This window comes from Oculina patagonica, chromosome 1 (genome assembly GCF_052425735.1).
Source record: "Oculina patagonica isolate OP01 chromosome 1, crgOcupat, whole genome shotgun sequence".
NCBI classification, from domain to species: Eukaryota; Metazoa; Cnidaria; class Anthozoa; order Scleractinia; family Oculinidae; genus Oculina; species Oculina patagonica.
The window spans coordinates 31719921-31746031 of record NC_135758.1 but is presented as its reverse complement, the minus strand read 5'-3'; the positions used below and the strand labels follow the sequence as shown (position 1 = coordinate 31746031).

Genomic DNA, 26111 nt, shown 5'->3' with positions numbered 1-26111 from the left:
GTCAACTGAAGATGGGAAGGGCAAAGCTACTAAGAGCCATCTTAAGGGAGAAAGGCTTGTTTCTTGGCAAATTTTGTTGCCCCTCCCTTTCCCTTGTACTGTTGGACTTGATGTACGACATCACAAACAAAGGCACGCGACAGATCAGTTGTGTTTAAGACTTTTATTTCTGTTCGATTGGAATAAATTCGTTCACACACCTTTGCTCGTCGGAAGTGGTCTTCTCTTATGGACAGTTTTAAAAAGAAAATGAAAATTAGTAAAGCAAGCGAAGAAAAGGAGAGCTCCGAATGCATCTCCAGCTCACTCTGTCCTTCGCCCTTTTGATCAAGTCATATCTCAATACTTAGCAAGAAGAAAGTGAAGTTCTTTGCATTTTAATGGTACACGAGAAAGAAGCTAAGCTTCATGAGGTTGAAAAAATATATTAGTTATCCTATAGCTACGTAAGGTGTATATCAAAACAGATATAATTTATTCGCACGCCAACTGGTTTCAGCAATTTCTGTATGTACATTTCTGATCACTGTAAAAAACGTATGTGTTCATTAGAAATTTTGTATTTACAGGACTTCTTGTGAGTGCGCTTGCAACTCGCAAGATGATTGAGCTTGGCTCTACACTACAAATGGTTCACACTAAAATTGAAAGAATCTAAGTTGTTTAAAATGACTGCATAAATTCTTTAGACGTCTCGAACAAGGAGCTTGAGTACGCCCGAGTCTGGGCTGGAGTACGCATGTCTTAAGGTGAGAACTGCAATGCCACTGGTCATTCCGCGGAGTGGCGTGTCGTCCACTTGAAGTAGAATTTGACCCGCTTTTAACACTCCACACTTCCAGGCAGCGAAATTACCTTCCTGCAAAACAACAGCAGACACTTTTAGTGAGCTACACCTTAGTAGTGTTTCATTTCATTACCCTTACATGGGTCCAAAAGGGAGGGGAATATATACGCGGGTATATATATTGCAGGATATTGTCACGCAATCCCGCTTGTCTCCATCACAATCGTTACTTCGGTAGTCACACAACCCTATTCCTGCGAGGGTATAGCGTAGCGTTGTAGTCTAGTTCCCTGCGAAAGAGACTATGATCTTGGTCAAAGAAAAACTTCAAAACTTTAACTTACGATCATCTTCATAACCTCTTAATGCGAGGAGGGGAACGATGCGTCAAAAATGAAGTGTTTAAACAAATATGACAACTGTAACATTTTATTTGACCACTGTTTTATAACATTTCGGCGCTTTTCCCCGTCCCCCACTACTTGATTGGTCTGTAAATTATCCAAAAACATACTAAAACAAAGCGACGTCTCTTTTAGGTGCATGTTCAAGTTTAATACGTTTCGCGCTAACGTAGATAACAAATAACAGTGATAATAATGTCATTGTACTAACAACTGCTGGTTGGCAACAAGAACATTAAGATGACGACGCTAGTTTTCCAGCAAAGATCGGTTTCCACATTTCTTTGATGGGCTGTAAGACAAACACGATATACATCAACCCCCGCCAACTTGTTGTCTTGGATCGCTACATTTCTGAACCTTATTGGACCGTTACAAATTCTTCTCATACGGCCATCCTTGTTTCCAACCCACCTCACCCCACCCTACCCTCGAAACCGTTCAAAACTGTTAAACGTGCCTTGATCACCAAACGCCTTAGTCTCACCTTAATTGATTTGATCTTGACGTCGCCTCCCGTATCAGAGCCGCCTTCCAGCGTCAGACCTAAGCTGCCGGCTGATTTATCAACCTCCACGACAAAAACCGATTCACCGACTCCATTCATCTTGGGGGATGTCGACACACGACCTCTAGTTTCCAAGGTGTTGGTCTCCATTTGATGTGAAGGATTGGCCTGTTTATGAAAAGAGGAGAAAAAATGAGCACACTTCTTGGGTTAGGCAGTACTTCTAGCTATTACCGTACCCAAATTCGCAACTGGTCAATCAGAAGCGTGATCTACTGTCCTGATATCCAACGATATCAAGTCACTGACCTGATATGCCACCATATCATGGTCACTTTGAAGTAAAGTAGTGTTACCGTACGATGAATTGAAAAGAGGCTTTACCAATACAGCAGAACCTCGAAATTTAAGATTAGCTAGTGTTTACCGATTGTAAAAGAAGTAAAAACTTTCCCGCCAAAACTAAACTTGAACGCGTTCGCCAAATGAACGATGTTTGCCGACGAGTACTGAAACATTCAGACTGAAACAATAGAGTCGGAGTTCCCAAATTCTACGCGAAATTCTGAATTTGGGTACGGTAAATACCTAATCGTACCTTTTTAGTACGCTTCGGCGGCATATCAGGCTCGTTTGGTCTCGCCAAAATACGAACCATGGCACGACCAAACTCGCCTGACATGCCGCCGAAGCGTACTAAAAAGGTACGATTAGGTATAAGTATACCATTGTGTCGGGTAGCAGCTCTGCAATGTCTCACATGAATGACTCACTACCATTTGAGAGAACAATGAAACAATGGAACAAACGACAGGAACCTGGCCCCCAAAACAATAGCAACTGCTACACGAGAGGACCAGTAGAATTACAAGCCTACGAGAGCTGCTACATGTACACTTCTAAAACGATAAAACGATTGCAAGTAAAATATTGAGTGGATTTAACCATTTCAGTTTGAAAAGACGGTGAAAGGGATTTTTTACCTTAGTTTTACTTTGTTGGTGAAGCTCGTAGAGTTCTTGACTTGCTCTGTGTTTTGCTTGTATTTCCTTTTGCTGTTCCTTAGGCAGGTTCTAGAAGCCAAGAAACAAGAATAACCTTCATAATTTAGATCAAATTCCCCCAATAAAGACCGATCAAGCCATTTCAGTAAACTTCCCCTATAATCTCTTCTTAGCATTAATACAAATACACACATATTTGACAAACGCATGCGACAAATTTGCGCACTGACATGCAAGCATTTTGTAAGCGTGGGATCCGTATTAAGGAAATCTTGGGTGTGCTTCTTTTCTTTTGAATGAAACCACTCAACAGACGGACTGAAAAAGTTCCACCACAATCTTTTTTACAACCTTGCCGTTAGCAACGTAGATCGGCAAAAAAGGTGCTAGCGATCCATCTTCAAATTACTATATTTAGAAAGGAATCTAGCTGTTTTTCATGTGTGTCCTCTATCCAGGTCGAATTGGAATTTGGAAATGTTTTTTGTGGAAGGAGGAAAACCGAAAACCCGGAGAAAAACCCTCGAAGCAAGGCGAGAACCAACAGCAAACTGGCACCGAGCCGGAATACTGGTGGGAGGCGAGCGCCCTCACCACTACGCCATCCCTACTCCCCCATCTTTGCGGTCCATATGCAAAATTTCAACGATCAGGGAACCAATCCGAATGCTCCTTTTCATTACAGGTCAGTTAACCGTACAATAAAAGTTGATAATCAACTGTGTTTCTTACCATCAAGTTACTATCACTACAGCTCCGTTCCTTGTTATCTTTTGGCCTTTCCAGACGGGACACCTTCTGGTTTTCGTCAGACTCGCCAGGATGTCGCACTCCATCCCAACTCTTCCTGTTCTTTGTAACAGAACTTCGACGACTATCACTGGGCGACGACGACTCACTGCTAGCATCAGAAAACTGGTTGTGTAAGTGCGCCCTGGTTGGCACCATCGAGCCGTTGCCGCAACCCGCGTTTTCGGAACCCCTTTGATGTGTTAATCCGTCAGTGCGGTCCCCGTTTGTGTAAAGATGGCTGCCGCTTCCAGTTGGCGACAAAGAATCTTTGCTTTGTTGGGATTTCATAGACTGAGGTCCATTGGTCACTGGTTCAGTTTCGTCTTCCTGGGGTGTGCCCCACGATGCTACCCTCTTCCTTCCTGGCAATTTCGCTACTTCTGGTCTCAAGTCATTATCGGGTATCTCACTGACAACACCTTGTTTTCTTTGGTTGTGTTTGGGTTGAGCGTCACTTTGCGTGATCACGTTTTCTCGTGGTGAGTCCCTCGTATTTCCGTTTTGCTGCGTTGGTTCGGAGAAAGCTGTTCTATTTGTCAGCGACTCCTCAGTAGGTTTTACTTGTGTATCTATCGTGCTACCTGGAAATGTGCTTGGAAAAATAAAAGGATTCGGCGGTGACTGCGGTTTCTCGGATTTTTTCTTCGATTGATGAACACCAGCAGAAGAATTCGTGTCGCAATGAATTGAGTCTGATAAAGGAGAAAGTTTTCCCGATGAGCGCACATCTGCGTTCACATAAGTATGACCACTGGAGGAAGACTGGTCCTTTTTCACTCCTTTCTCTGACAACCCGCTCGACTTAACATCCTTATTTTGTGTCCTTGTATTGTCACCCACTTGCAGACTTGCTGTTGCCTCTCCTTTTGTCTGTGTTGGAGATACTTGTCCGTGTGGTTCATTTGATGGCGAGGAGGTCAAAGGAGGCGTGGAGACATCAGTTCGAGAAAGCACCGAAGTACTCTGAAAAATTAAACTGTTTACTGTCAGAAACCGTGTACTATCTTCTTCACAACTACAAAACTAATTTATTACAAACCAAATTATTATTTCCGCAGGTGGCACGCAAACCAATCAGACCTCGAAGCAAATACTCACTTCCGGTGGAAAGCGCGGGAAAAGTCACGTGATGCGAAAGAAGAAAGGTTTTGTTTTTGCTTCCCCTTGGTCGAAAACGTGATTTTAGACACGAGATCAGTTCTGCAAAGCCAACAGCTAAAAACTTTCGAAAAACCGCGCTAGGAATCGTTTACTCTGGAGACCTCACTTCGTCTTAAGGGATCTAAGAAGAGTTGTACAGGATGTACAATTTTTCGAACCTCCACTGAAGGGAAACGGAACTTGGTCGAAAAATCGGGTAGTTCGAGAAATCGGGGGGTAAAACTTCAGTGTTCGACGAGGGGAGGGAAACAGGTCTTGCTTTCAGTTATCGGGAGGTTCGAAAAATCGAGGGTTCAGAAAAATTGACATTCACTGTAGTTTCACAACGCTCTAAGGACCCTGTTAGAGCGGTTTTCACTTGAGTGTCGAAAGTAAATTGCGTTTGCTTTGGTTTTGCATTACTACGCTTAGTGATTGGCTTAAAAATCTCGCGTCATTTTCTCAGCCAATCAGGAGTAAAACCAAAACCAATCGTGACTCGCTCGCGCACGTTTTCCCGCGCTTCGCGTCAGCTACATGTATTTGCTTCAAGTTTTGATTGGTTCACTGGATTGTCTGTGTCCTTTGTGATTGGCCAGAGTAATTACTTTGGTTTTGGTTTTACGACACTCATTTGAAAACTGCTCTAACATTCGTCGTACAAAATCGATTTATTTTGTAGGTTATAAAAAAAACAACGTGGATTTTGACATGAATATGAGCATTCGCAATAACATAATACTAAAAAACGGATTTACCTCAGTTACAGGAAGATCCAGTGACATTGGGTCGATAGTAAGGAAATTTGGTAGCCCTTCAAAGTCTCCGGCGTCAAAAATCTGCAGAAAAAGTATATTACCACAGAATATTTATCAACACTCACAAAACTACTACAAAAGGTCAGGACAAACCGAAACGTACATCAAGGGCACTAATTGCTTACTCGACTTGCACGCTCTGAATCTTTCAAAACTAGTTTTCTGACGAGATGTTTACTTGGAAAGATAGGGTACTTCTTATTTCTTATAATTTTCACTTCATTCATCTTCTAGCTGCTTCCTTTGAATACTAACAAGGCTACTGTGTAGGGTCTCCTAGGGAAACGAACAAAGCCTCCCCTACCACCGTCTGCTGCCTTTTATACTCGTTGTAGCTACTTTGTACCAAAAAGAAGAAAGGCGACTCTTCTTCGCAGGGCAGCTTTAAGGCTTCCCAACTGTTTCATATCCTAGTACTAAGTCAAGGCAAAGAAGTACATGCTTCGCGTTGAAGGTGAACTGAAAGTTCACTACTGACCTCTTCCTGGTCGTCTTTGAATGTGAGTGTGGCCTCGTAAACATCATAACCTGATGGAGATTTAACGTCATACTCGACCTGCCGAATAATTAAAAAAATAATAATACAAAATGAGTAAACGGCACGGCCAATAATATTAGTTAAAAGACAATCACTGGGAAAATTTGCACTGGACATAACTTTTATGCAGTTTCTTTTCAGTCGGAAACATCTTTTTATCAGCCTTCAAAACAAGCGAGGGGCTGGTGACGAGGTATTTTCCCGCTTTTTTTGCCGAAGATGTGGAACGCCGCGTCCAGTTTCATTCAAAGTGACTTGTATGCTCGGAAGCTTACCAAACGAAAATGCTTGGAAAATGCTCAAGTTTTCAGGAAGACATTTCCAGCTTGGACGAGGGTGAGTCAAATATGTTTTATACTAGCAATAATGAATGGTTAGAAGTGTATATAATGGTATTAATGGTTTGTATTGGGAGTTTCGCCTGTGGAAATACTGTAAGGGAAATCTTTTGCTAGACTCTGCAGCTATAAGCTTGCTTACCTCTCGGACAAAACGAATGGGAACGGTTGGGCAACGTTAAGCTAAAAGTAAACCCTTTCTTTGCTTGTCAGGTAAGCTAATAAGCCTTTATAGGAAACGTTTTATCTAATATGAAAAAATCCCATTTCTTACTTTTACATTTGGAGGCAAAACTTCAGGCACTTGGGGTGGAGTGATTGGACGTGAACCAGTACCATCTAGGGATCCCTAGAAACAAATAAAAATTCCTTCATTACAAGAGCTTACTTTACTGCAGTACTACAGTAATCAAAATTGCAATGTCTTGGTCAATTTAGCATTTACTAATTTAAACCCAGCCGGCTGCCTTGTCATGCAATGTAATAATTCAGTGACACCATTTAACATAGTACTGTAAATCAATGTCACATAACTCCAAAGTTCTTGTGTTATGCACAGAAATTTCACAGATACTTAGTTTACAAATTTTCAGTCGCAGGGTTCGTACTCTTTTGAGCATTTGAAATTCCATGACTTTCCATACCCTTTTCCATGAATTTTCAAAGTTTTCCATGACCTAAATTTGACCATTTTTCTTGGAAATTTTCAAACATTTTTGTGATTTCTGGTACGTTTTTACCCTTTTTCTTCACAAAAAAATAACCTGCCTTATTTATTTTGTACAATCAGTACCATTTTCCATGACTTTCCATGACCCACACTTAATTAAATCCCATGACTTTCCAGGCCTGGAAAATCAAATTCTAAAATTCCATGACTTTCCAGGTTTTTCATGACCTGTACGAACACTGAGTTGCACCAAATAGTTCTTTGCATCTTCTATTTCAAACTGATGCAAAGATAGCACACTTGGCGGCACTTGCAAAAATTTAAATCTTACTTTTGCTGAACTACGGCTTGAAGAAGATCCTTTTCCAGAGAAACTTGAGACGCTGCTTGCATATGAGTGAACAGACTGCCTGTCATCTGCTATATGGTCTCCAAAAAACTGACGACTCTATTAAAAAAAAAACAGATTAGGTATGTGTGTAAATGAAAGATTGCCACATCTAAAAAGTGTTGTAGCAAGACCAGTTTCTAAACTATTAAACCAATAAGACAATCTTTAATTTCACTTTTAATTTGATAAAATATATTGTGAAAAAGTTACTATTATTAAAAATGGAATTAACATCGCATACCTTCATGACTTCTATTTCCTTTTTGAGAACCAAGTCATCAAACCGATCAAGATCTCTAGGTGCCACAGAACCTCGTATTTCAAACATTAATGACATCTGTAGAATGCAAAATCTTCATTTTAGTGAGCATAGGAAAACAAAGTGTCTTACAATGTAATCTCTAAAGGTAATTTCATCCCATAAGATATTACTTAAACAGAGTGAAAAACTGAATGTCAAATTCGTACATTGACTAGTCAAATAGTGCTCCTTTGTTACCTGAAAACTACCAAAAGTTCTTTATTTGTTGACTTGAAAGTCTTTTAGTTTATAAGAAATAGGAGGAATTATGTAAAAGGAAAACAGAATGGTACCATAAATTGTAAAAATTGCTCTGGGACACAGAGAAAAAAAAAATTAAAATTAGGTCTTACAGTCAACTACAAATAATCTTTTGTTCTATGTGAGACTCATTTTTGCATTCAATCACATCATGATTTCCAATCTAAATTTGGGAGTTAACAGGACTCCTTACAGTGCGGAGACTCGAACCATGAACGCCACGGCTTTATTTTCACTTTATTTGTACTTTATTTTCACTTATTTTGTAGTTATTTTTGACATTTTTTCAGAACTAAACAATCACAGCCGCGAGTCGAACAACGGTTTTTCCGTATGATTGACAGCTTATCTCCACATGAATCTCTTGCACCCAAGCTATTTATAGCCCCATCGTGGGAAAACACGACTGTTGCTGTTAAATGAAGATGGCTACATCGAGACTCTTCCGAACTGAAACCTTCAGAGGTTCACTTATGGTTTAAGTATCGATCTTTAGGTCTTAAACTTGAACGTCTCTCGACATAATTCGGAAATACTAGAGGCCGGCTTAGGCCATGTTCGCTGTAGCCTATGTGAAATCCCCGGGTGAAATCTAAAGACATCGAAGCCTTCTTTCCGTCTACAGACTGTAAGCCGAAAACGCGTGAGTATTATATTGGAAGCCGGCATATGATTTGCCAGACTCATACTTTAAGTACTAAACTGTACTGAGTGATTTGTATAACTCCTCTCTCTGATGATTTCCATTACAAAGCAGATTTAAACAGTATAAATCTAATCGTACGGTTACGTTGTGTACGAAATGTTGTTTGACGTTTACCGTCGAAATGTAAATGATATTAAATAGCTTGCGTTTCATTTGTTTCTTGTCCTTTATTGAATAAGGAAGAAATATTTCCGTCAGAAACCGCCATTATGATAGTTTCACTGGTTGAATACGCCGCTGTATATTGTAAGAAGCAGACCGCGGAAAATTCTGGATTAATGTACCGCCGTTGTGTTAAAACACGCGCCAGTTTGAAAATAATGTTGAAAAAATGTCTCGGCTGTTTCTTCGACTTGCAGCTGTAATTGGCTAGTTCTGGAAAAATGTAAAAATTACTACAAAATAAGTGAAAATAAAGTACAAATAAAGCGAAAATAAAGTACAAATAAAGCGAAAATAAAGCCATGGCGTTCATGGTTCCAGTGCCCTTACTGTAATGGCTGAAAACGCAAAGAAGAATTAACGAAAGCCAAAAACCTACCTTGGCTGCAGTGTCTAGCAGGTCAAACAGGGCCAATACAAAAGCACTGATTTTGATATAACCCTTGCAGTACTCATCCAAATAGTACTTCAAGGTTCCTAACTCATTATCGTTAAGGATTTGTCGGGCTTGCTCTGTTATTAGATTCTTTTGACAAGGAAGGCCTCCATTGTAGAGCACTTGAGATCCTGCAATGCCATGATGAAACATTGAAGGCTGAAACAAAACCATACATTTAAAACACTTGGTTAATTAAACATAAAATTAAAGAGCAAATCAACTTTGTGTTGTGCATCACAAAAACCTCATTACACAATTTTTTTTTCCTGCAACTCAAGCAAACAAAAGAAGCACTCGCTATGCTTATTTTAACTTGCGCTGCCCGAAATTCAGAAGGGAGACAGAAGGCGGGCGCACTTTTTCTGTTTCTGCCACCCGCCTTTGAAATGCTCTCCCTATCTCAAAAAGGCGAATCGAACAGCCGAAGCCCTTTAAAGAATCTCTCAGAGATCGGGTGTTTTCGGAGCAGCAGCTTTTACATCATTTTATTGTATAGTTTTAACTTTTTAGCTTCATATATCGTTTAATATTATGCATATTATATACATAATATTTTTTTTTTTTTTTTTTTCAATGTATATAGTGTTTTTATAATATTCTAGTGTAATTTTTAGGGAGGGCCACAGGTTTGTTAGCTTTGCTATTTAGTGTTACCCTCATTTTAAATAAAGTCTTTATTATTATTATTATAACTTAATTTTGCAATTTTGAAACAACGATATGTGGAAACACTTAATTTTGTGAACCATTCATTAATAAGCATTTTTGTAATGCCGAATTTTTGCAATGTTAATTTTTTTTTTCACTTTTATGTAGCCTTTGATTCTGGTATATGCATCAAGACAATAGTCCTAGGAGATCACATAGATACACACCTCTGTTCCACCTTCATGTCCTATTCTTCCAACTGTTGTATGTCGCCTTATTGAAATAAATTTAAAATCATAAGAAAAACTAGTTGTTAGAACTTGGAGACCTTACATTAAGCTCTAGAATAATGAAGGTTCAAACTAGTCTATCTTGATCACTTTTATTGACTTACCCAATTGTCACGGTAACTGCCAAACTACATTAAGTACACCTAGAAAAATTATCCAGAACATTCAAAAAATTTCTGACACCCTCTCAAATATCTTTTTTACTAAATGCTAAATCTGAATCGTGGGTGAGTTGTTAACAAGAATTGTATAAAAAAATTGAGAGTTGTTTAGGAAAATTGCCAGCTGACCCCATGATAGGAAACGCCTAATACTGACTACAATAAATGAATCTAAACTAACTCTTGAAGAAATCTTTTTGATTACTTGATTAAACACATGCAGCACAAAACCTTCCATGGAAAGACAAGAAGAATAGTAGAGGCTAATCGTACACCTGTACTCAACAACAATCAATCTAAATTCTGTGAAATGCTATCAAATCATTCAGTAATTTTGCTTTACTGAGAGTATGACACTGACACAGAAATCAAAGAGCAGACTACCTATTAGATAGAGGTGGTTGGCCTTGAAGGGCAGAGCCAGAAGGTGTATGAACTTCAACTTCTGTAATATGAGTGACTTCAGGAACACTGCTATGATGGCAGATTAAACATGTGCAAAGAGTGAAATAGAGAAGCAATGGTGAGTCACATCTGCCACTTCAAATAAAAAATTTCACATTGGTTTCAATTGCAAACATGAACATTTAAGTGAAGATGGAAAGCTGCGTGGGGGTTGTTAAGAAAATTATGTAAAAAATTGCACACAGTGCAATAATTGTTATTCATTTTTAAGAAATAAGAAAGACAGAGAATCATATGTGTAAGGAGGATTAGAGACACCAGGCTCAAGTCTGTGAAGCAGTTGTTTAATTTACATTTAACATGTTGAACAGATTAAACATGTTATTTCTAGTCTTGCAGTTTAGACCTGTTCAGTTTATCAACAGAAGTTTACTTAAAGAAAGTCAAGAGTGCCAGAAAAGGACAAGCACATGATACTTGTAGCGGATGACACGCCTCATCCTGAACATTGTTTTAGAGACTTATTTTGATTCGTTTATGTTAGCCGCAAATATGTAGTTACAATAGGTTATTGATATTTCCATTAGCAATCATATAGTCCCGTTGAACCGCATGTTAGTTAGTTGGTTCTCGGTTAGGCAAGTGACAGGTCAAGAGTTAGTAGCTAGTATAACTTGCCTCTATCTTTGGAGTCGTTTTTGGTCAAGTACTGACAAGCGGGACTGTTATGTAAGTTGTTAACTTTCTTCTTTAAGCGTTTAGATCTATCTCGTCAGTTTCTCTAGTTTTTGCGTAGAAAATGATTTTATATCGCCTTTCATTTGTAAGCTCGCCATGTGACTCGAATTATTGTTTCGCCTTTGTCTATCCTAGTTCTTATAAGTATTTTCATTACATCGTTTTTGGAGCTTAGCGTGCTTTAGCCTTAATTGGCTCTTCTAGGTTTAAGAATATTTTTTTGTGCGTGATTTACGTTAGTTAGCCCTATCAGGCATTGGGACAGTGTGTCGAATTGTCTTGTCTTGTCCAAATTACAAGCTTTGTGATTCGCTTTAGATTTCCTTTTCATTGTTGTATTAGTTTTAGAGTTGTATCTTTTTGTTTTTGCTTCATTTTGTTTGATTTTAGTTTCTGTCCAAATTTAGTACCCTTTTGTAGAGATAAGATAATGACCGAGTTAGAGGTTGAGTTGAGTTTGAGTTGAGTTTGAGTTGAGTTTGAGTTAAGATTGAGTTAAGATTGAGTTAAGATTGAGTTACCGTTTTCCATTTGTATTTGCTAAAAAAGTGTTTAATTTAAGATGCGAATCACTTTTTACGACCAAATAAGCAAGAAAACTGATACTTTTGTATATTAGAGAATTATGTTATCCTCATTTCGTGTCCTAACCCACCACACCCCCCCCCCCCCACCCACCCAGTCCCCTTCTAACTTTTTTTTGTTCATTATTCAGTGAAAGCGCATTGAACGAACTGCTGGTACACTGGGCCGGTGAAAGAAAAGAAAAAATGCGAAACATTTTCCAAAAACAATCCAATACATTTTTGTTTATTTCCGTGTTGTTAAAATAAAAAAAAATAAACTAAAATACAATGTCTAAATTGAATCCAACAATATTAAATGTTACGCAACATGGTGATTGATACTAAATTTTAACGTAAATAAAACAATCAGCTCTACTTCGATCTTGTGTTGTCCACTATACCGTTCATTATTCTCTAATGTATGATCAAACTATCTCCTCGTTAATTAAATTCTGATATTCTTCAGGTGTAACATTGACATTTTCTGGAAGCATGACAGTCATTGGAGGCACAATCAAATTGCTTTGTTTTGGTTGTGTGTTAATACATTCTTTTCTTGCACAAAATCGAAAAGTACGTTCCACCGCAAAGCTCCTTCCATCAGCTGTTTCATTTGAAGGTACATACAGGCCCTCTACTGAAATGCAAATATCTCCCGCTGAAAACTGATTCTGACAGCCTGGTTTTGCACACCTCGGTTTGGGACCAGGTTGTGTATTACATCGCTGTACTTGCCAAACTTGCTTCTTTTTTGCTTCTTTGTGCTTGTTGAAAATGGCTGCATTTGTAGGTTTAGTCCCTGTTGGAGATTTTAAGTCCAGTCCCTTGAACAACGCATCAACTTCACTTTTTGTTAGTGCCTTCTGATGAAGACGATAGTCGCCCTCTTTAACTTGAAAGAAATTCAGCAATACAAAAAGAACATGCTTACAGATATTTGCACTATTTGCGTAGGGACAATCGCAGGTTGGATGCTCAGAAATCGTTACATTGTAGGTGTTTAGTCCAGATCTAATCGTAAATTCCCTTTCATTTCTTCCAAGTTCATTGGAGTCAACAACTACTAATTTTTCTTTTTTGGCAAGTTCAAGTGAGCGCTGAAATGCCTTGCTGGCAGTTGTTCTGAAACGGCCGTCACGCTTATCCTCCTTCGCACCATCTTTGTCTGCGGTTTGCTGTGAATCATCCTCAGAAGACGAAGACTCTAGGTGAGTTCCATCGCTGAAAACACTTACTTGACGTTTTCGTTTGCGTGTCGCTCTATGGGAGCAGTTCGCATCAACAGTAGAAGCTCTAGAAGACTCTGCAGCTACATATAAGGTATTGTCGACAACGCCAGCGGAAATTTCTTCTGCGAAGGCTTTCGCTCTTGCCATTTGCTGAAAATAGTTAGCTTTAAGTCTGTCGCTTTGGCTTCGATGTTGGCCTCCTTTATAATTTCCATAACCGTAAGATTCTAGTTTTTTTGACAGCATAATTGCTTCTGCCACGTCCTCCTCAGCGGCCATTGCAAGGGTTAACCTGTAGGATCCTTTCTTGGCCCACTGAGAGTGACCAACCTCTGCTAAATTGACGTTTGGTGCAAGTGGTGCGCCACATTTGAATGCCTTAAATATGTGGGTCCTTCTCTTATGCCACCATTTGAACCAGCTAACGACCTGACCTCGTTTTCCAGGTTTTTCCTGTGAAAATGCTATGAGTTCTTTCCTGGCTTGATCATATTGATAAGGTGTTGGCGCCTCAAAAATACTCCTGGCGAGAGTTTTAAACCTGTGCTTTGCCTTATCACTCCAGTCTGTGTGTACCTGCCTATTGCAGCACTGAAAAAAATGGAATTCACAGGATACACATTGTTCTAAAGCTTCCTTGCCAAACACGTTTTCGATTGCATCCCAGTTTCCGCCAGCTTCATCGAACATCCATCCCGCTGGATTAAATAGGTAGTTCTCGTCCCCAGTAAAATCTCGTAAAACCTAGAAAACAACATTCAAACTGTTACAATTAAGACCCCGGTAATGGTACGACTTTAAGGCGTACGACATGTACGTTAGAAAAGGGAAGGACCCATGCATTAGTATCCTTGACATTGTTTCCTTTTCTCCTCCGTTTAACTTTTTAATTCAACTGACGATTTTGGTCGTGGGGTTGTACACTAAAAACTGTTAAGTGTTCCAACAAAGATGAGTAAAATTAAAGCGACAAAAATCTCAGTTTCAATGAAGGCTTCAAGTATTCGACCTCAACATGCCACGTTTGGGCAAATACCCATTTTAAACTGTTTCTTAACTGTCCAGTGTAATCCTAGTTCAGAATGCTTCAGTATTAAAAGATAAACTGATTCATAAGTGTTCTTATTCTTTTGGTATAAAGACTCACAAAGGATACTCATCCCTTTAAATAAACAATAGCCTTCATTTGGCGCCAAAATATGCACGGATATTTGTCCGCAGACATTATCTGTTCCGAGAATTAAGTGAACAGTTTTCCGAGAGCGAAGCTCGAGGAAAGTTGTGAACTTCGAGGAACAGATTTGTCCAAGGACAATATCCTTGCATATTTTTGAAGCCAAATGGATGCTATTGTGTTTATTATCCTTCAAATATTTTTTCACAAGGCCGCATTTTGGGAGACCTTTTCTTAAAGGTTTAAACGTCAAAGTAATTCTGTCGGCGCTCAAAATATTGTTAGTCTGTTCAAAATGTTTAGTTCTATACATTTTAACAATTTACTTGGGATAAAAACTAAACGTGCGAATGTAAATTGCAAACTTCGAAAACTGGGAAATATCACTTGGGGAATATCATCTGTTATAACCCACCGATTAATTTCCGTGCGCGCTCATTGGACAAAACACATCACGTGGTACAAAATCTGACGACGGGTATCAGCCAATATACCCCGTCCGATTTGATATCCGCAGTGCAAAACAAACGTAAAAGTCTAACGTTTTAATAAAATCACAGTGTTAAAAAAGAAATTCGAAACCTATCGACTTGCATTTATTTTAACTAAATTATGCCGTGATTATCGCACGCTGTAGGTTTTGCCTTTTTCCCGCAATGAAGCGCGTTGAAGAAAATTAATGGGAAGGTTAATTATAAAATAAATAAACCCCTTTCTGGCTTGCTGGTATGTCGGAGTATAATGCCCTTGGCGGATAGATTGTCCTTAAAATTTCACATTTGCCCGAGAAGCGAAATGTTTATTTTTCGGACAATCTACCCGCCACGGGCATTATCCTCCGACATACCAGCCGCCTGAAGGGGTTTATTTACTAAATAGTCACCAGTTTTGACTGCATCACGTGACGTGTTTAGACCAATTGCGCGCGCAAAAATATTTGATGGATTATAATATGAAATATCCTAGTTTTCGAACTTTCAATTCAGGCCCCAGTCTCTACAAAGGATGGATAAGTATCCGGTAAAAAAAACTGCATCGAAGCTACTGGGCGCTCGTTGATTAAGTAAAAACATGATCACAGTTACCTCATTTACATTATTCCAAAACGACTGTATTACGAGACTAGACTCCGCCTCACACTCCATTGTAGCTAAGTTGACAAGCTCATTCAGTGTTGGATGCCACACCCAAAGGGTGAGTGTTTTGAAGCCCTGGCATCTGCTGTGTACTGCATCAAGAAAACAGAACTCTTTTGAGAGTGGATGCTCACTTTGATCTTTGTCCATTTGAACGCACATCTCGGCTTTTTCTTTGCTCATCTTAAAGACCAAGCTTCCAAGCCCATTATTGAAATGACGATTATTAATCTTCCAAATCAGGTACGGATCTTTTTCATCTGTTTTTTTCTTAATTTCTGCAACAGCATCAAAGTTGTGCCCGTGGGGATGCATGCTATTAACCACTTTGGCTTTAATATTTTTCACCTTGTTTTTGTCCAGCATAGCTTCGGCGACGTCCTCAACTTCCGACCACGTTTTGCCTTCTCTGATCATGGTTGTCAGTTTTGCAGTTGGAACGGCGGAGGGCTTAACCATTGAATGTGTTTTAAAAAATTGTTCAATATCGCTGGTTGCATATAACTTGGGCTTACGTTTAGCTGTGCAAGTATGAGTTCCAAGATGGTAAATGGTTGCAAAGGCAGAATCCTGTGGATACTCACTGACCTTTCTAGCGGGACAGGAAATGTACTCGCCTTTGCCATTGCAAGATCTGCAACGATATTTTCCTCCAGCTTTAACAAATTGAACGTTGTTTGCCTTTCCGAATTGCTTTTCGTAAGGACACCTGTTGTTTTTGCAAAGGTAAGAGCCCTTACAAGATTGAACGTTACGCTTTCCACGAAAACCCTTCCGGCTTGAGGTGACCCAGGGTTTCCAACTGCGGCCATCTCGAACGTTACGCTCATCTCTGTCAAAACGAACTTGAAATACCCTAGTGCCGTCGATATCATAGGGTAACTCATTCACCGCTTCAACGTCAACTCCGTACCATAAAGACGGATCCAGCTTGACTTTCTTCCTATAATGATCAACAATAAGGATTGAAACAAATTTAGTAATTCTACATGTACTGAAATTTAGGTAAGAGTAAGTTATCTTCTAAGCTTGCTTGCTGTGACCATGCAGAGGATGTTTGTTATTTGTGGCGTTTCACTTATTTTAAATGACGAATGAAAGTACCACCACTCACCTTTTTTTAATGAAGTCTGCGTTGCCGGAATCATCATCGTCTGAGCTTTCTGTTGACCTTCGTTCCTTCTTCGGCCTAGGACATAAGAAGACAATTGTTTAAATGCACGTTACATATTCTACAGTTCTAGAGGTAGTTTATCGACATGGACGTTATTTCCCGTCATTGGCCACTTTTTAATTATTTGCACAGACCACTTATTACTATTAGCCTGCACTGCAGACAAACTCAACTGCCGGTATTTGAAACTGATATTACCTTGGAAGTACATCATGAGTTTTAGTCAGCCATAAATGAAGTTGCGTGGGAAAGGCTAAGGTCAATTCAGATCAGTTTGATTTAAAAAAAAAAACGTTACCTATTTTGTGTCAATTTTTGTTTTATGTACTGTGTAAAAAGAAAATAGTAAGTCACGACATGATTCAGTCACCAAAATGATCTTGTAAATTCTAGAAGTATTCATGTTTTTGCGTTTGCTTTTGCCTGCCCTCTCTCGTATCAAACTGCCTTCAAAAACACGAAATACTGTCTCAGACAACCTTAGCTTTCAATATGTTTTCGACGGTGGGGGGCGGGGAATACCCCTGGATCCCGCTACAAGCTCGTGCTCCAGTGCTTCAAGCCCAAAATACCTCTTTTCCGGGGAGTCGCACGTTAGATCAATGAAAACCTCTGGTATTGCTTTCCCATCTGCTCTATGAATGTTCTATGAAAAAAAAACGATAAGAGGCAAAAAATATGGCAAAGTTATTAGCATAATAATTCACCACTTAGATGCACGTGCTTGCTAACTAAATCGTGTTCGCTTCAAAATGCTAAAACGAATCTACAAGTCAACGATCTGAACGGAGAAAAATGTAAACAGTGGCTCACCTTATTTGTAGAAACCACTTTTTTCTTTCCCTTTACGTCACCTAATTTCTTTGTTTCCGAAAGAGAGGATCCTCCCTTGGTTTTCGGAAAGTCTTTGACCTAACGATTGAACATCAATACTGTGTCAGTATACCATATTAGAATTATTTATGATGTCTTCCTTAATTAATTTTGCCGAAATTTAGAGAGAAAAAAACCTCTACGCTATCCAGAATATATCTGTTGTGGCCAAGGACAGACCATACTAGAACCCAGACTTCTGCTCTTTTCCCCATGCCATGGTAGATTCTGTCTCGATACTAAAGATACTTATCTTTGACACGGATTAAATCCTCATTTTTATAATTGGACTAGAAAATACAGAGAAAAACCTGGACATATAGAAGAGAATTCGAGGGTTTCCAATGGCCATTATAAAAAATAATGATTATAAGTAATGATTTCTACATACATTCTTGTATTTGTAACTTCCCAGTGGTATTTGAGGTTCTCCAGGACAGTAATCCTCCTCCTCCCAAGATTCAAACATTTCAGGTGTTTTCTAGAAAGGAAAAAAAAAACAGTATCAATTCACGGACTCAAGAGTGATTAAAATTCAGGGGCGGATCCGGGATTTTTGTTAGGAGGGGGTGCACAAATTTGAACTGAAGAAACTGGAAATTTCCCAAACGCCACCATTTCTATTTTTTAATAATAATTTGCCCCATATTCAGGGTGAAATATACTTCATGTTGCAAAACAAAAACTTGTCACTTGAAACTTGTCACTTGACTCCTGTGACCACTTTTCCAAACCATCACACTTGCCTTTTGTCGCGCTTGTCAACCTATACCCTTTTCAGGATGGACAATTAGTTGCAAAAATCATGTATAACATCTTACCGTAAAAAGAAAAGAAATCCGTACGGATGAGAGCGTTCAACGTGAGAACCCCCCCCCCCCCTCATAATCTTTCCGATGGTCCGAACCTGGCCTTCTATTTTTTTTTCCTGCGCTTCCCAGTGCAACTTTTGTCACGATCGAGCTCGCGAAGAAAATTGCACGAAAGCGCAATTGCAAGTGTAAACAGACGGCAATTCTATCGCCCTGATATCGCAGAAGCTTTGAACATTACGAAATTGCCACTACTTTACACTTGCGATTTTCACTGCGAGCTCGAGCGCGACAACAGTTGCACTGGGAAGCGCACTGGGAAGCGCGACAAAAATCGCCCGTGTAAACTAGCCTTACAGACTGAAAGCCGTCAACCTTCAAAGTTATTAACTTCTTTTATGACAAATCCTATGCACATGCCTATACAACCGCAAACAATTATAAATAAACGTTTTCGAAACGAAAGGTTTTTACCTTCACGCGTGGCTTGCTGATTTCTTTAAATCCAGGGGTTGTGGTTTCAAGGCTGTCATCATCAGATATTTCGTCACCCTAAATTTTTAAAGCAGATAAAACATAGGCTTTTCCTTTTTCTCGTATCAGAAAACCAACGATGCGGCAAACGGACAGTTACCTGTGCATCACTGGCAGATTTCTTTAAGGCAATTTGCATTGCTTCTTCTTCACTTTCGACTTGGAATTTAAACCAACAGCTGTTGGTAAGGCGCGCTGGTGAAGAACTAAAAAGAGACTCCCCTTTGACTACATCAGCGTAGGAGGCAACAGAGTCACAATCCGAATCGCTACTTATAGACTCCATGATCGACCGTAATGGACAAAACAAATGATAAGAATGATCTTCAACGCACTTAAAACACGTTGTTCTCCAAATATCCAGAATTCGAAAAGGCGAATTATTTCTCTGTCCATTGTGGAGTTACCATGGCATTCAGACGAATTCCGATCTGATCGTGCGATTGCCGTGGGAAAGAATTCGCATTAGCCCGAAGAAAGGCTAGACAGAGAAACTGCGGGATAATGGTGAAATCAGTTTCGTATCACAAAATTAAATTTTGTAGCCAGAACCCCTGAGCTAAGACTAATTTTTCTAATCGGGTCTCCATTTGCCTTTAAAAAAAATAGTTTAGTAGCTGGTGGATAGAGGGTTTCAAAAATTGAAATGTCGGTTTGAACATAGCTAGTCGACGCGCGAGACAAAAGAAAAAATATTATGTTAGCCTCTCCTATTTTCTTCCTCTCGCGTTTCTCGAATAGCCTGAATAAAACTATCTCTGAAAGAAAATTAATGATGGACTGCTTGTAGTCAACACCGCGATAAAAGGTAATGATTTGCAAGCAACAAAACACGAGAGCTGAATTGTTCTTAGCGTAAAACGCGAAATAGTGTAAATTTGTCAGTAAGATGTTAAGTATTATTTCAGTAAATATAATGAGAACCTTCGATTTTGAACTTTCTATTGTAAAAAAAGGAAAAGACACTGGAAATACGGTAACTCAATCTTAACTCAATCTTAACTCAAACTCAACTCAAACTCAACTCAAACTCAACTCAACCTCTAACTCGGTAAATAGCCGATCCCCCTTTTGTAATGGAATGATTGGAATGTTACATATTACCTTTGTATGCGCGAAATTAGCTTAGTTTTATTTGCTTGTATTTGTTTCAGTTTACGATATGACCTTGAATCTTTGGTCGAATAAATTGATGTGATTCGAGTGTTCTGTCCGTAAAGTATATCCCCTCTTGGTGTCGTATCCTTAGCAAGTTAGTTGTCGAAAGCTTTGGGTCCGATCGCTACAATACTGAACAGCAGGTTCGTTATAAATCAATTTTAATGCTTTCACCAGCACAGAGTAGTATTTTAGAGAAAATTTTTTTTGACTAGGAGGCATTATAAAATAAGGTACAAAAAGCAAACAGATAGGTTAAGCCCATATATTTCCTAGCTAGTAGCCCTTGATTTTGAACACTCTCTTTGAATAAGTGCCTTGCTTTAATTTCATTATAAACCTGAGGCTACATATGATTACGACAAGGCAACATTTAACTGCCAGTAATTTCCTTACATTTATTTGCATAGTACCAGTAATATTATAGTTAACATGCATGCCCACAATCCAATTTGCCATTATGTTGGTAAGTAAGAACTAAGAGTGATTTAAAACTGTAAACTGACTTTTTAAAGCAACTTAATAAGATTTAAGGACTTTTTAGTTAAACCTTACATGTAACTTATTTTAACTTGAAATCTAACTTCATTTACTGTCATCAATAATGATGAGCAAACAATGAAAGGTTAACACTAAAAATAATAACTTTTCCAACTGGCTTTGATGGTTACAGGTAACTGACTGTCAGGTTGATAGCTTTAACCAAGTGTTTACTTGTCTGCTTTTAGAAACTAACTTTAGTTAGAAACTACGTAATTTTACAGTTTAGGTTGTCGTGCACTTGATTAACTTTAAAAAAGGGGTAGTCATTGGTAAAATAATTGGGGTGTCACTTAACCTTTAAAAAATAAAAGTTGACATTTAACAGTCACACTCATGCATTAGGTTGTCACTTACTGGTAACCTTTAAGAAATAAAAGTTAAAATTTACCAGTGACACACATGTATGTGTTAACATTCATGAATTTGATAACCTACCTTTGTATCTGCCCATTCTTAGGTGATTTTGCAACCCATTTTGTTTTGTCATGGGTGACCCTGGTGAATGGTAGCCTGCCAATATCTTTCAGGGTTAATATCATGCTCTTTGTGGATTTTAACACCTTTACTGCCTTTTTATGACTGATGTTCAGAAAGCTTTGCCCATTTACATCCAGGATTTGATCACCAGCCTTTGAAACAAATTTAAAAAATACAATCTCATTTTAAAATAATTATATAAAAATACAAAAATTAAAATATCTTAACAGCACATGCAGCAAGTTTTAAAAATTAATGTACTTTTGGTCAGTGGGTCAGTGAGTTGGTAGATTGGTTGGTGGGTCAGTTGGTACAAGGTTGTCCGGTAAGGTGGGTGGGACAGTTGGTTGATCAGTTGCTTGGATGGTCAGTTGGTCATCAGATACAAAAAAAATACACAATATAAGTTTATCCAACTCAACAGCAGTTTCCCTTCTGTGACAAGAATGCTTGAAAAATTTAATATTTCACTGAGTAGACAACATATTTGAGAAGGTTTTAAATACTTCTTTTAAAAAAAATTTAAATATATGTTTATAGTGGTCATGCACTTAGCTTCATATCTCAACGAGATAGCTAGTTTACAGGCATGCCACTGAAACAGAGGAAACAAACTGTGACTTCTTCAGGCTTGTAAATCTTTGTTCACAGATATCAAAACTTTTGTCAATGCTTTAGTTTTTCAGTTGCTGTTGTGTTTCCAGGTTAGAAACAATCTTATGATACATGATACATCAGTGCTTTGTTACAATGACATTAATAAATAACACCATTCAGAGCTGACCTTGAGTCCTGCTTGTTCAGCAATACAGTCAGGGTCTACTCCTGCTATATAGATCCCTAGTCCATAGTCAGAGCCCCCACGAATCATCAACCCTAACTTTGCGCCATCTTCTACAAATATGTTCACCTGTAAATTAACATAAAAGAAAGTATTGCCATCATCACATTATGAGATTTGACATAGTGTACTGGTTTAAATAGTGACTCTAAAGAAAATTTGAGGAGGTTTAAATTTAATGAGAGCACACAAGAGTCAATGGAAGTGCTACATTACTTAAAGGACCCTAGTCAGCCACACCTTTGTTTTTGTTTCACATATGGGATTTTTGATATCCGCACAGACTGTGTCTAAATGAAAGTGACCACCGTGAAACTGCTACCGTCGCTAGCATCTAAGCGTGAACACGTGCCTCTGAAACATGATCTAATTGGGTATCAAACGTGGCATGATTGGTCATCAAACGTTTGAAGTTTAGCAGACCCTAACGGCAACTTTCGCGCCGAAACTTCAACACATTCCGGTTTTGAAACAGTCGAAATGGCGGAAAGATTGGATATCAAGACCTTCCTCCAACAAATTGATCCTGATCTGTGTCGATATGCATTTGCAGGTTCACTTGAATAACTTCTGGTGCAAAGTTTTGCCTGTGCTCAGTGTTTATGGTGAGCATTTTGAGCGTGAAAGTTGCCGTTACGGTCTGCTAAACTTCAATGTTTCATGACGAAACATGCCATGTTTGATACCCAATTAGATCATCGGCGGCTTGTGTTCACGCTTAGATGCAAGGGACGGTATACTAAATTAATGAACTTCCAGTAACACAACTTGAGGCCATGCAATAAGATTTCTCTTCACCATACAATTTTCAGAATTTTGATGACATAGTAAAGGTGGATTTTACAGATTTCAAGGGTCCTATAAAATAGACTTGGCAGTCAATAACTAAAGTCAACTCTCAACATTCCTGTTCTTGTTTGATCTGTTTTTTTCATCTAAAGGAAGTGATTAAAAAGATATGAAACATGTTCAGCACAACAGGTTTTCTTACTTATAAAAGTACTTCAAGTGACTAATTTCTGACAAACCTTTCGTTCATCATCATCTCCCAGTAGTCTTAAATCACTTTTATGTATACCATCAGCAGTCAAGATACGTCCATTTGAGTCAACCCCTGGGGGTGGGGATGCTCTTCGACCTCTCATATCCACCCACTTGCAAGTTGACTCAGCAACAAAGCTAATAGGAATACGGCCCACTGAACGTACAGTTAGATTTAGCTTCTTACTGCTTTGAATGATCTGGGAAGAAAAAGAAATAAAGAATTTAAGTAACATGTACAATACCTTGGTAGATACCCGGAGGGGAGGGGACTCCCTATAATGGCCTATACGGGGAGGCTCTGCCCGAAAGGGGTACCTTTTTCAGTCTTCAGGCATATAAAAAAGTAGGGATTTCACAAGTTTAGGTAAACAAAAGGGTCAGAAATCTGTCCTTTAGGCTATTTAAAGGTCCGTTAATTAAAATATTTCAAACAGATGCAATTTATGGCTGTATTATTTCAATTTATTAAGCGTTACATGAAAATGACAAGAAAACGTCGTGTTCTAAGTCTATGCCATGTCTTTCGGGTATATGAAAGGGGTACCTTTTTTCAGTTAAAGATATACGAAAGGGGTACAATTTCTGTCAAAATGGTATATAAAAGGGTAAGGGGTTAGAGCTTGGGGCAAAGCCTCCCGGTATAAAACTTTTTTGAGTACCCCCCGGGGGTACTAGTATTGTGCATGTAATAGTTCTGATGTTACTCCATCTAATGCTTTGTTAGACATGGTTTAAGGCTAAATTAAGGTTTAGAATAATGAGGATTCCAAAAACCATGGCTAAGAAGTATCTAAATTGTGTTATTTGAATGGGGATCAGCTGGAGTTCATGATGTTTAGATGGCATCTAACAAGTGTAGCTATTGTTTTGACATCATGGATGTGTGCTACTCCCAAAGAAACACTATTGTCTTTTTGTTGTTCAGGCAATTTTATCTTTGCTTTTAAAGGAAATGAAAAATACCTACTCAGAAGCAGGACTTACTTAGTATTGTTTGTTAGTCCATGGTTAAACCTTGTCTGGAATCACAAGCTTACATTTCAGAAAATGTCCACACCCACTCCATGGACCTACTCAGAAGCAGGACTTACTTAGTATTGTTTGTTAGTCCATGGTTAAACCTTGTCTGGAATCACAAGCTTACATTTCAGAAAATGTCCACACCCACTCCATGGAAGGTCACTGAAAATTCTGAGGGTGTTGGAGGGTATCAAAGGCCAATATTTTGGCTTGACTGGAATTTCCAGAGGGGTGGGGGGATTTGAACCAAAAAACCTTCTTAGGGAGGGGTTTGGATACTTTCTGGAACAACACAATACTGATTTCTGATGAGTTCCTTAACCAGGGTCTTTTTTTGTGGTTTGTTTACCCTTGTTACAATTTGGTATTTTCCCTTCTTTTTGGTGTATGGTAATAAATGAAAATGGAAATAAATACCAGATTCATTGTACCAAGGGTACAATTAAGGTAGAAGTGTTGCACTGATACAGGCCAAACCATTTGCGCAACTTATAATTATGTAGTGAAGAATTAGTGCAAAGATTCTCAAACACATTTCAATACATGCCAACATCACAGGCACAGAATGAACCATCAAAAGTGACAACTAAATCGAATCAAACACTGCGTTTTGTCATCGATCGAGTGGATAACTATAACATCTGATCTGAAAGTACAAAGAAACTTGTGATTTCTAGATGATATCAGATTTTTGTGGGTTTTCCACTTCACTTAAACAACAAAACAAACATCATCTCACCGAAAACAGACAACGTAATTGAAGCACAATGACATAAGGACGACTCGCATTCGAACAATAACTAATTTAGCAACTAGAAAGTACAATTTTAATATTGAAAACATGCCTGCTTCCTCACAGTTTCCTTTGGTATCTCTTTCAAATAAGTATACTAACTTTGTAAACTATTTCATTAAGTATAAGATCGAGCTGAATGTTGATTATAGTCACTGCACTCTTTGCTGGTAAACACAAAAACCGCCCACGGAGTTCAACAAAAGCTGTAGAAAGATTCGTAACAAAGCTTAACACATATATGAAACTTCCATCTTTGGAACAGACGATTCCAGATGAGTATTAATAAATTAAATCAGGTAAATATACCCAGTTATGAACCGATTACAGGTGGTCAGACTTAGAAACATGAAAGCCAAATAATTACGCTAAAAATAAACAAGTTTTGCTCAACCTAAAATGATAAACTTCAGTGCATTAGCGAATTTTCTTACGTTACCTTGACAGCTTGCGCGTGTGTCAGTCCGTCAAATTTCGTGCCATTCACTTGAAAGATATGATCTCCGGGTAAAAGACCTTCGGTTTCAGCAACGGAGTTCTCGTCCACGGAGGACACATACAAACCAACGCCATGTTCGGCTCCTCCGCGAATGCAAAAGCCAAATCCAGCGTTTGAATGCCGCTTTATGGTTATTCGCTTGATGGGGTGTTTTACATCCGGCCGCGAAGAAGGATACTGCGTCAAATTCGGAAGATCTATTCCCGAATCTGATGCGTGCCTATGAAGATTGTCCGGAAGACTTGATGAGGTAGGAATCCTGCGAAGATTCGCCGGCGATCGAGCGGGCGACTTTGAACGTTGGCGGGCTTCGAAACTGTGTTCCCAAAGCCTGCAGAAATTTTCTTGGTCATGATGAGGAATAATTTGCCGCAACAGCGGATATACTTCTCTCTTTCTTGGAGAATCGAGGACCGACTTGAGCGATACAACAAGGTTGTTGACATTTTTTTCTCTCTGATATTGGTTTAGTGATTGAATTAAAAACGTTCGATCTTCGTTGTTGAGTACTTTTGTTAGCGCACCGTGTAGTTCGCGAACGTTCTCGGAAATTTTCCTTCGTCTCCTTCGCGGAGAACGTTCCACTGATATATCTGCCATATCCTAAACCTCTAGCGGACGATTTCAACTGATATCTATGCCATACTGTACGGGATTCTTGATGACCGTGCTAATAGTACTCCATTATTCACTTAGCATAGTTCGCTTATTTTCTAAGCACAAACAAATCTCGTGAA

The 26111-nt window shown here is 38.8% G+C and overlaps 3 protein-coding genes across 6 annotated transcripts in view; 1 reads left to right on the top strand and 2 right to left on the bottom strand.

Annotated features, from left to right (window-relative positions):
• Nucleotides 1-144: 144 nt before the first annotated feature.
• On the bottom strand, nucleotides 145-26111 carry LOC144664126 (uncharacterized). Of its 3 annotated transcripts, none has more exons than XM_078525252.1 (16): nucleotides 25315-26111; nucleotides 23047-23259; nucleotides 21962-22087; nucleotides 21136-21329; nucleotides 10743-10832; nucleotides 10135-10180; nucleotides 9200-9415; nucleotides 7632-7727; nucleotides 7331-7447; nucleotides 6604-6678; nucleotides 5932-6009; nucleotides 5394-5474; nucleotides 3436-4458; nucleotides 2683-2772; nucleotides 1679-1867; nucleotides 145-859 (listed from the first exon to the last, which is right to left on the bottom strand). In XM_078525252.1, the coding sequence occupies exons 1-16, from the start codon at nucleotides 25972-25974 to the stop codon at nucleotides 686-688; spliced, it is 3468 nt and encodes a 1155-aa protein (XP_078381378.1). In that variant the 5' UTR covers nucleotides 25975-26111; the 3' UTR covers nucleotides 145-685. The 3 variants fall into 3 exon arrangements, with proteins under 3 accessions (XP_078381378.1, XP_078381383.1, XP_078381387.1); XM_078525257.1 differs by having other exon boundaries at nucleotides 10743-10829; XM_078525261.1 differs by lacking the exon at nucleotides 10743-10832.
• Nucleotides 6251-26111, top strand: part of LOC144664084 (E3 ubiquitin-protein ligase rnf213-alpha-like) — a 163060-nt gene continuing 143199 nt past the window's right edge. Inside the window, exon 1 of the mRNA XM_078525228.1 lies at nucleotides 6251-6327. Coding sequence (XP_078381354.1) covers nucleotides 6276-6327 — 52 coding nt within the window. The 5' untranslated portion in view covers nucleotides 6251-6275. The remainder of the gene's footprint in view (nucleotides 6328-26111) is intronic.
• LOC144664163 (uncharacterized) lies at nucleotides 11922-21129 on the bottom strand. Of its 2 annotated transcripts, none has more exons than XM_078525276.1 (7): nucleotides 18940-21129; nucleotides 18045-18134; nucleotides 17594-17692; nucleotides 17353-17426; nucleotides 16721-16795; nucleotides 15556-16549; nucleotides 11922-14040 (listed from the first exon to the last, which is right to left on the bottom strand). In XM_078525276.1, exons 2-7 carry the CDS (start codon nucleotides 18120-18122, stop codon nucleotides 12493-12495), a joined length of 2868 nt encoding a protein of 955 aa, XP_078381402.1. In that variant the 5' UTR covers nucleotides 18123-18134; nucleotides 18940-21129; the 3' UTR covers nucleotides 11922-12492. The 2 variants fall into 2 exon arrangements, with proteins under 2 accessions (XP_078381402.1, XP_078381408.1); XM_078525282.1 differs by having other exon boundaries at nucleotides 15565-16549.

Coding starts and splice junctions, on each gene's coding strand:
- LOC144664163 (XM_078525276.1), bottom strand. CDS start 18,122: ATGTTTGAATCTTGGGAGGAGGAGGATTACTGTCCTGGAGAACCTCAA. Junction 17,427..17,593: donor AAGTGGTTTCTACAAATAAG/GTGAGCCACTGT, acceptor TTTTTTTCATAG/AACATTCATAGAGCAGATGG. Junction 16,550..16,720: donor GCAGACTTCATTAAAAAAAG/GTGAGTGGTGGT, acceptor TGATCATTATAG/GAAGAAAGTCAAGCTGGATC.
- LOC144664126 (XM_078525252.1), bottom strand. CDS start 25,974: ATGGCAGATATATCAGTGGAACGTTCTCCGCGAAGGAGACGAAGGAAA. Junction 22,088..23,046: donor GAGATGATGATGAACGAAAG/GTTTGTCAGAAA, acceptor GTTAATTTACAG/GTGAACATATTTGTAGAAGA. Junction 6,010..6,603: donor TTTTGCCTCCAAATGTAAAA/GTAAGAAATGGG, acceptor ATTATTCGGCAG/GTCGAGTATGACGTTAAATC.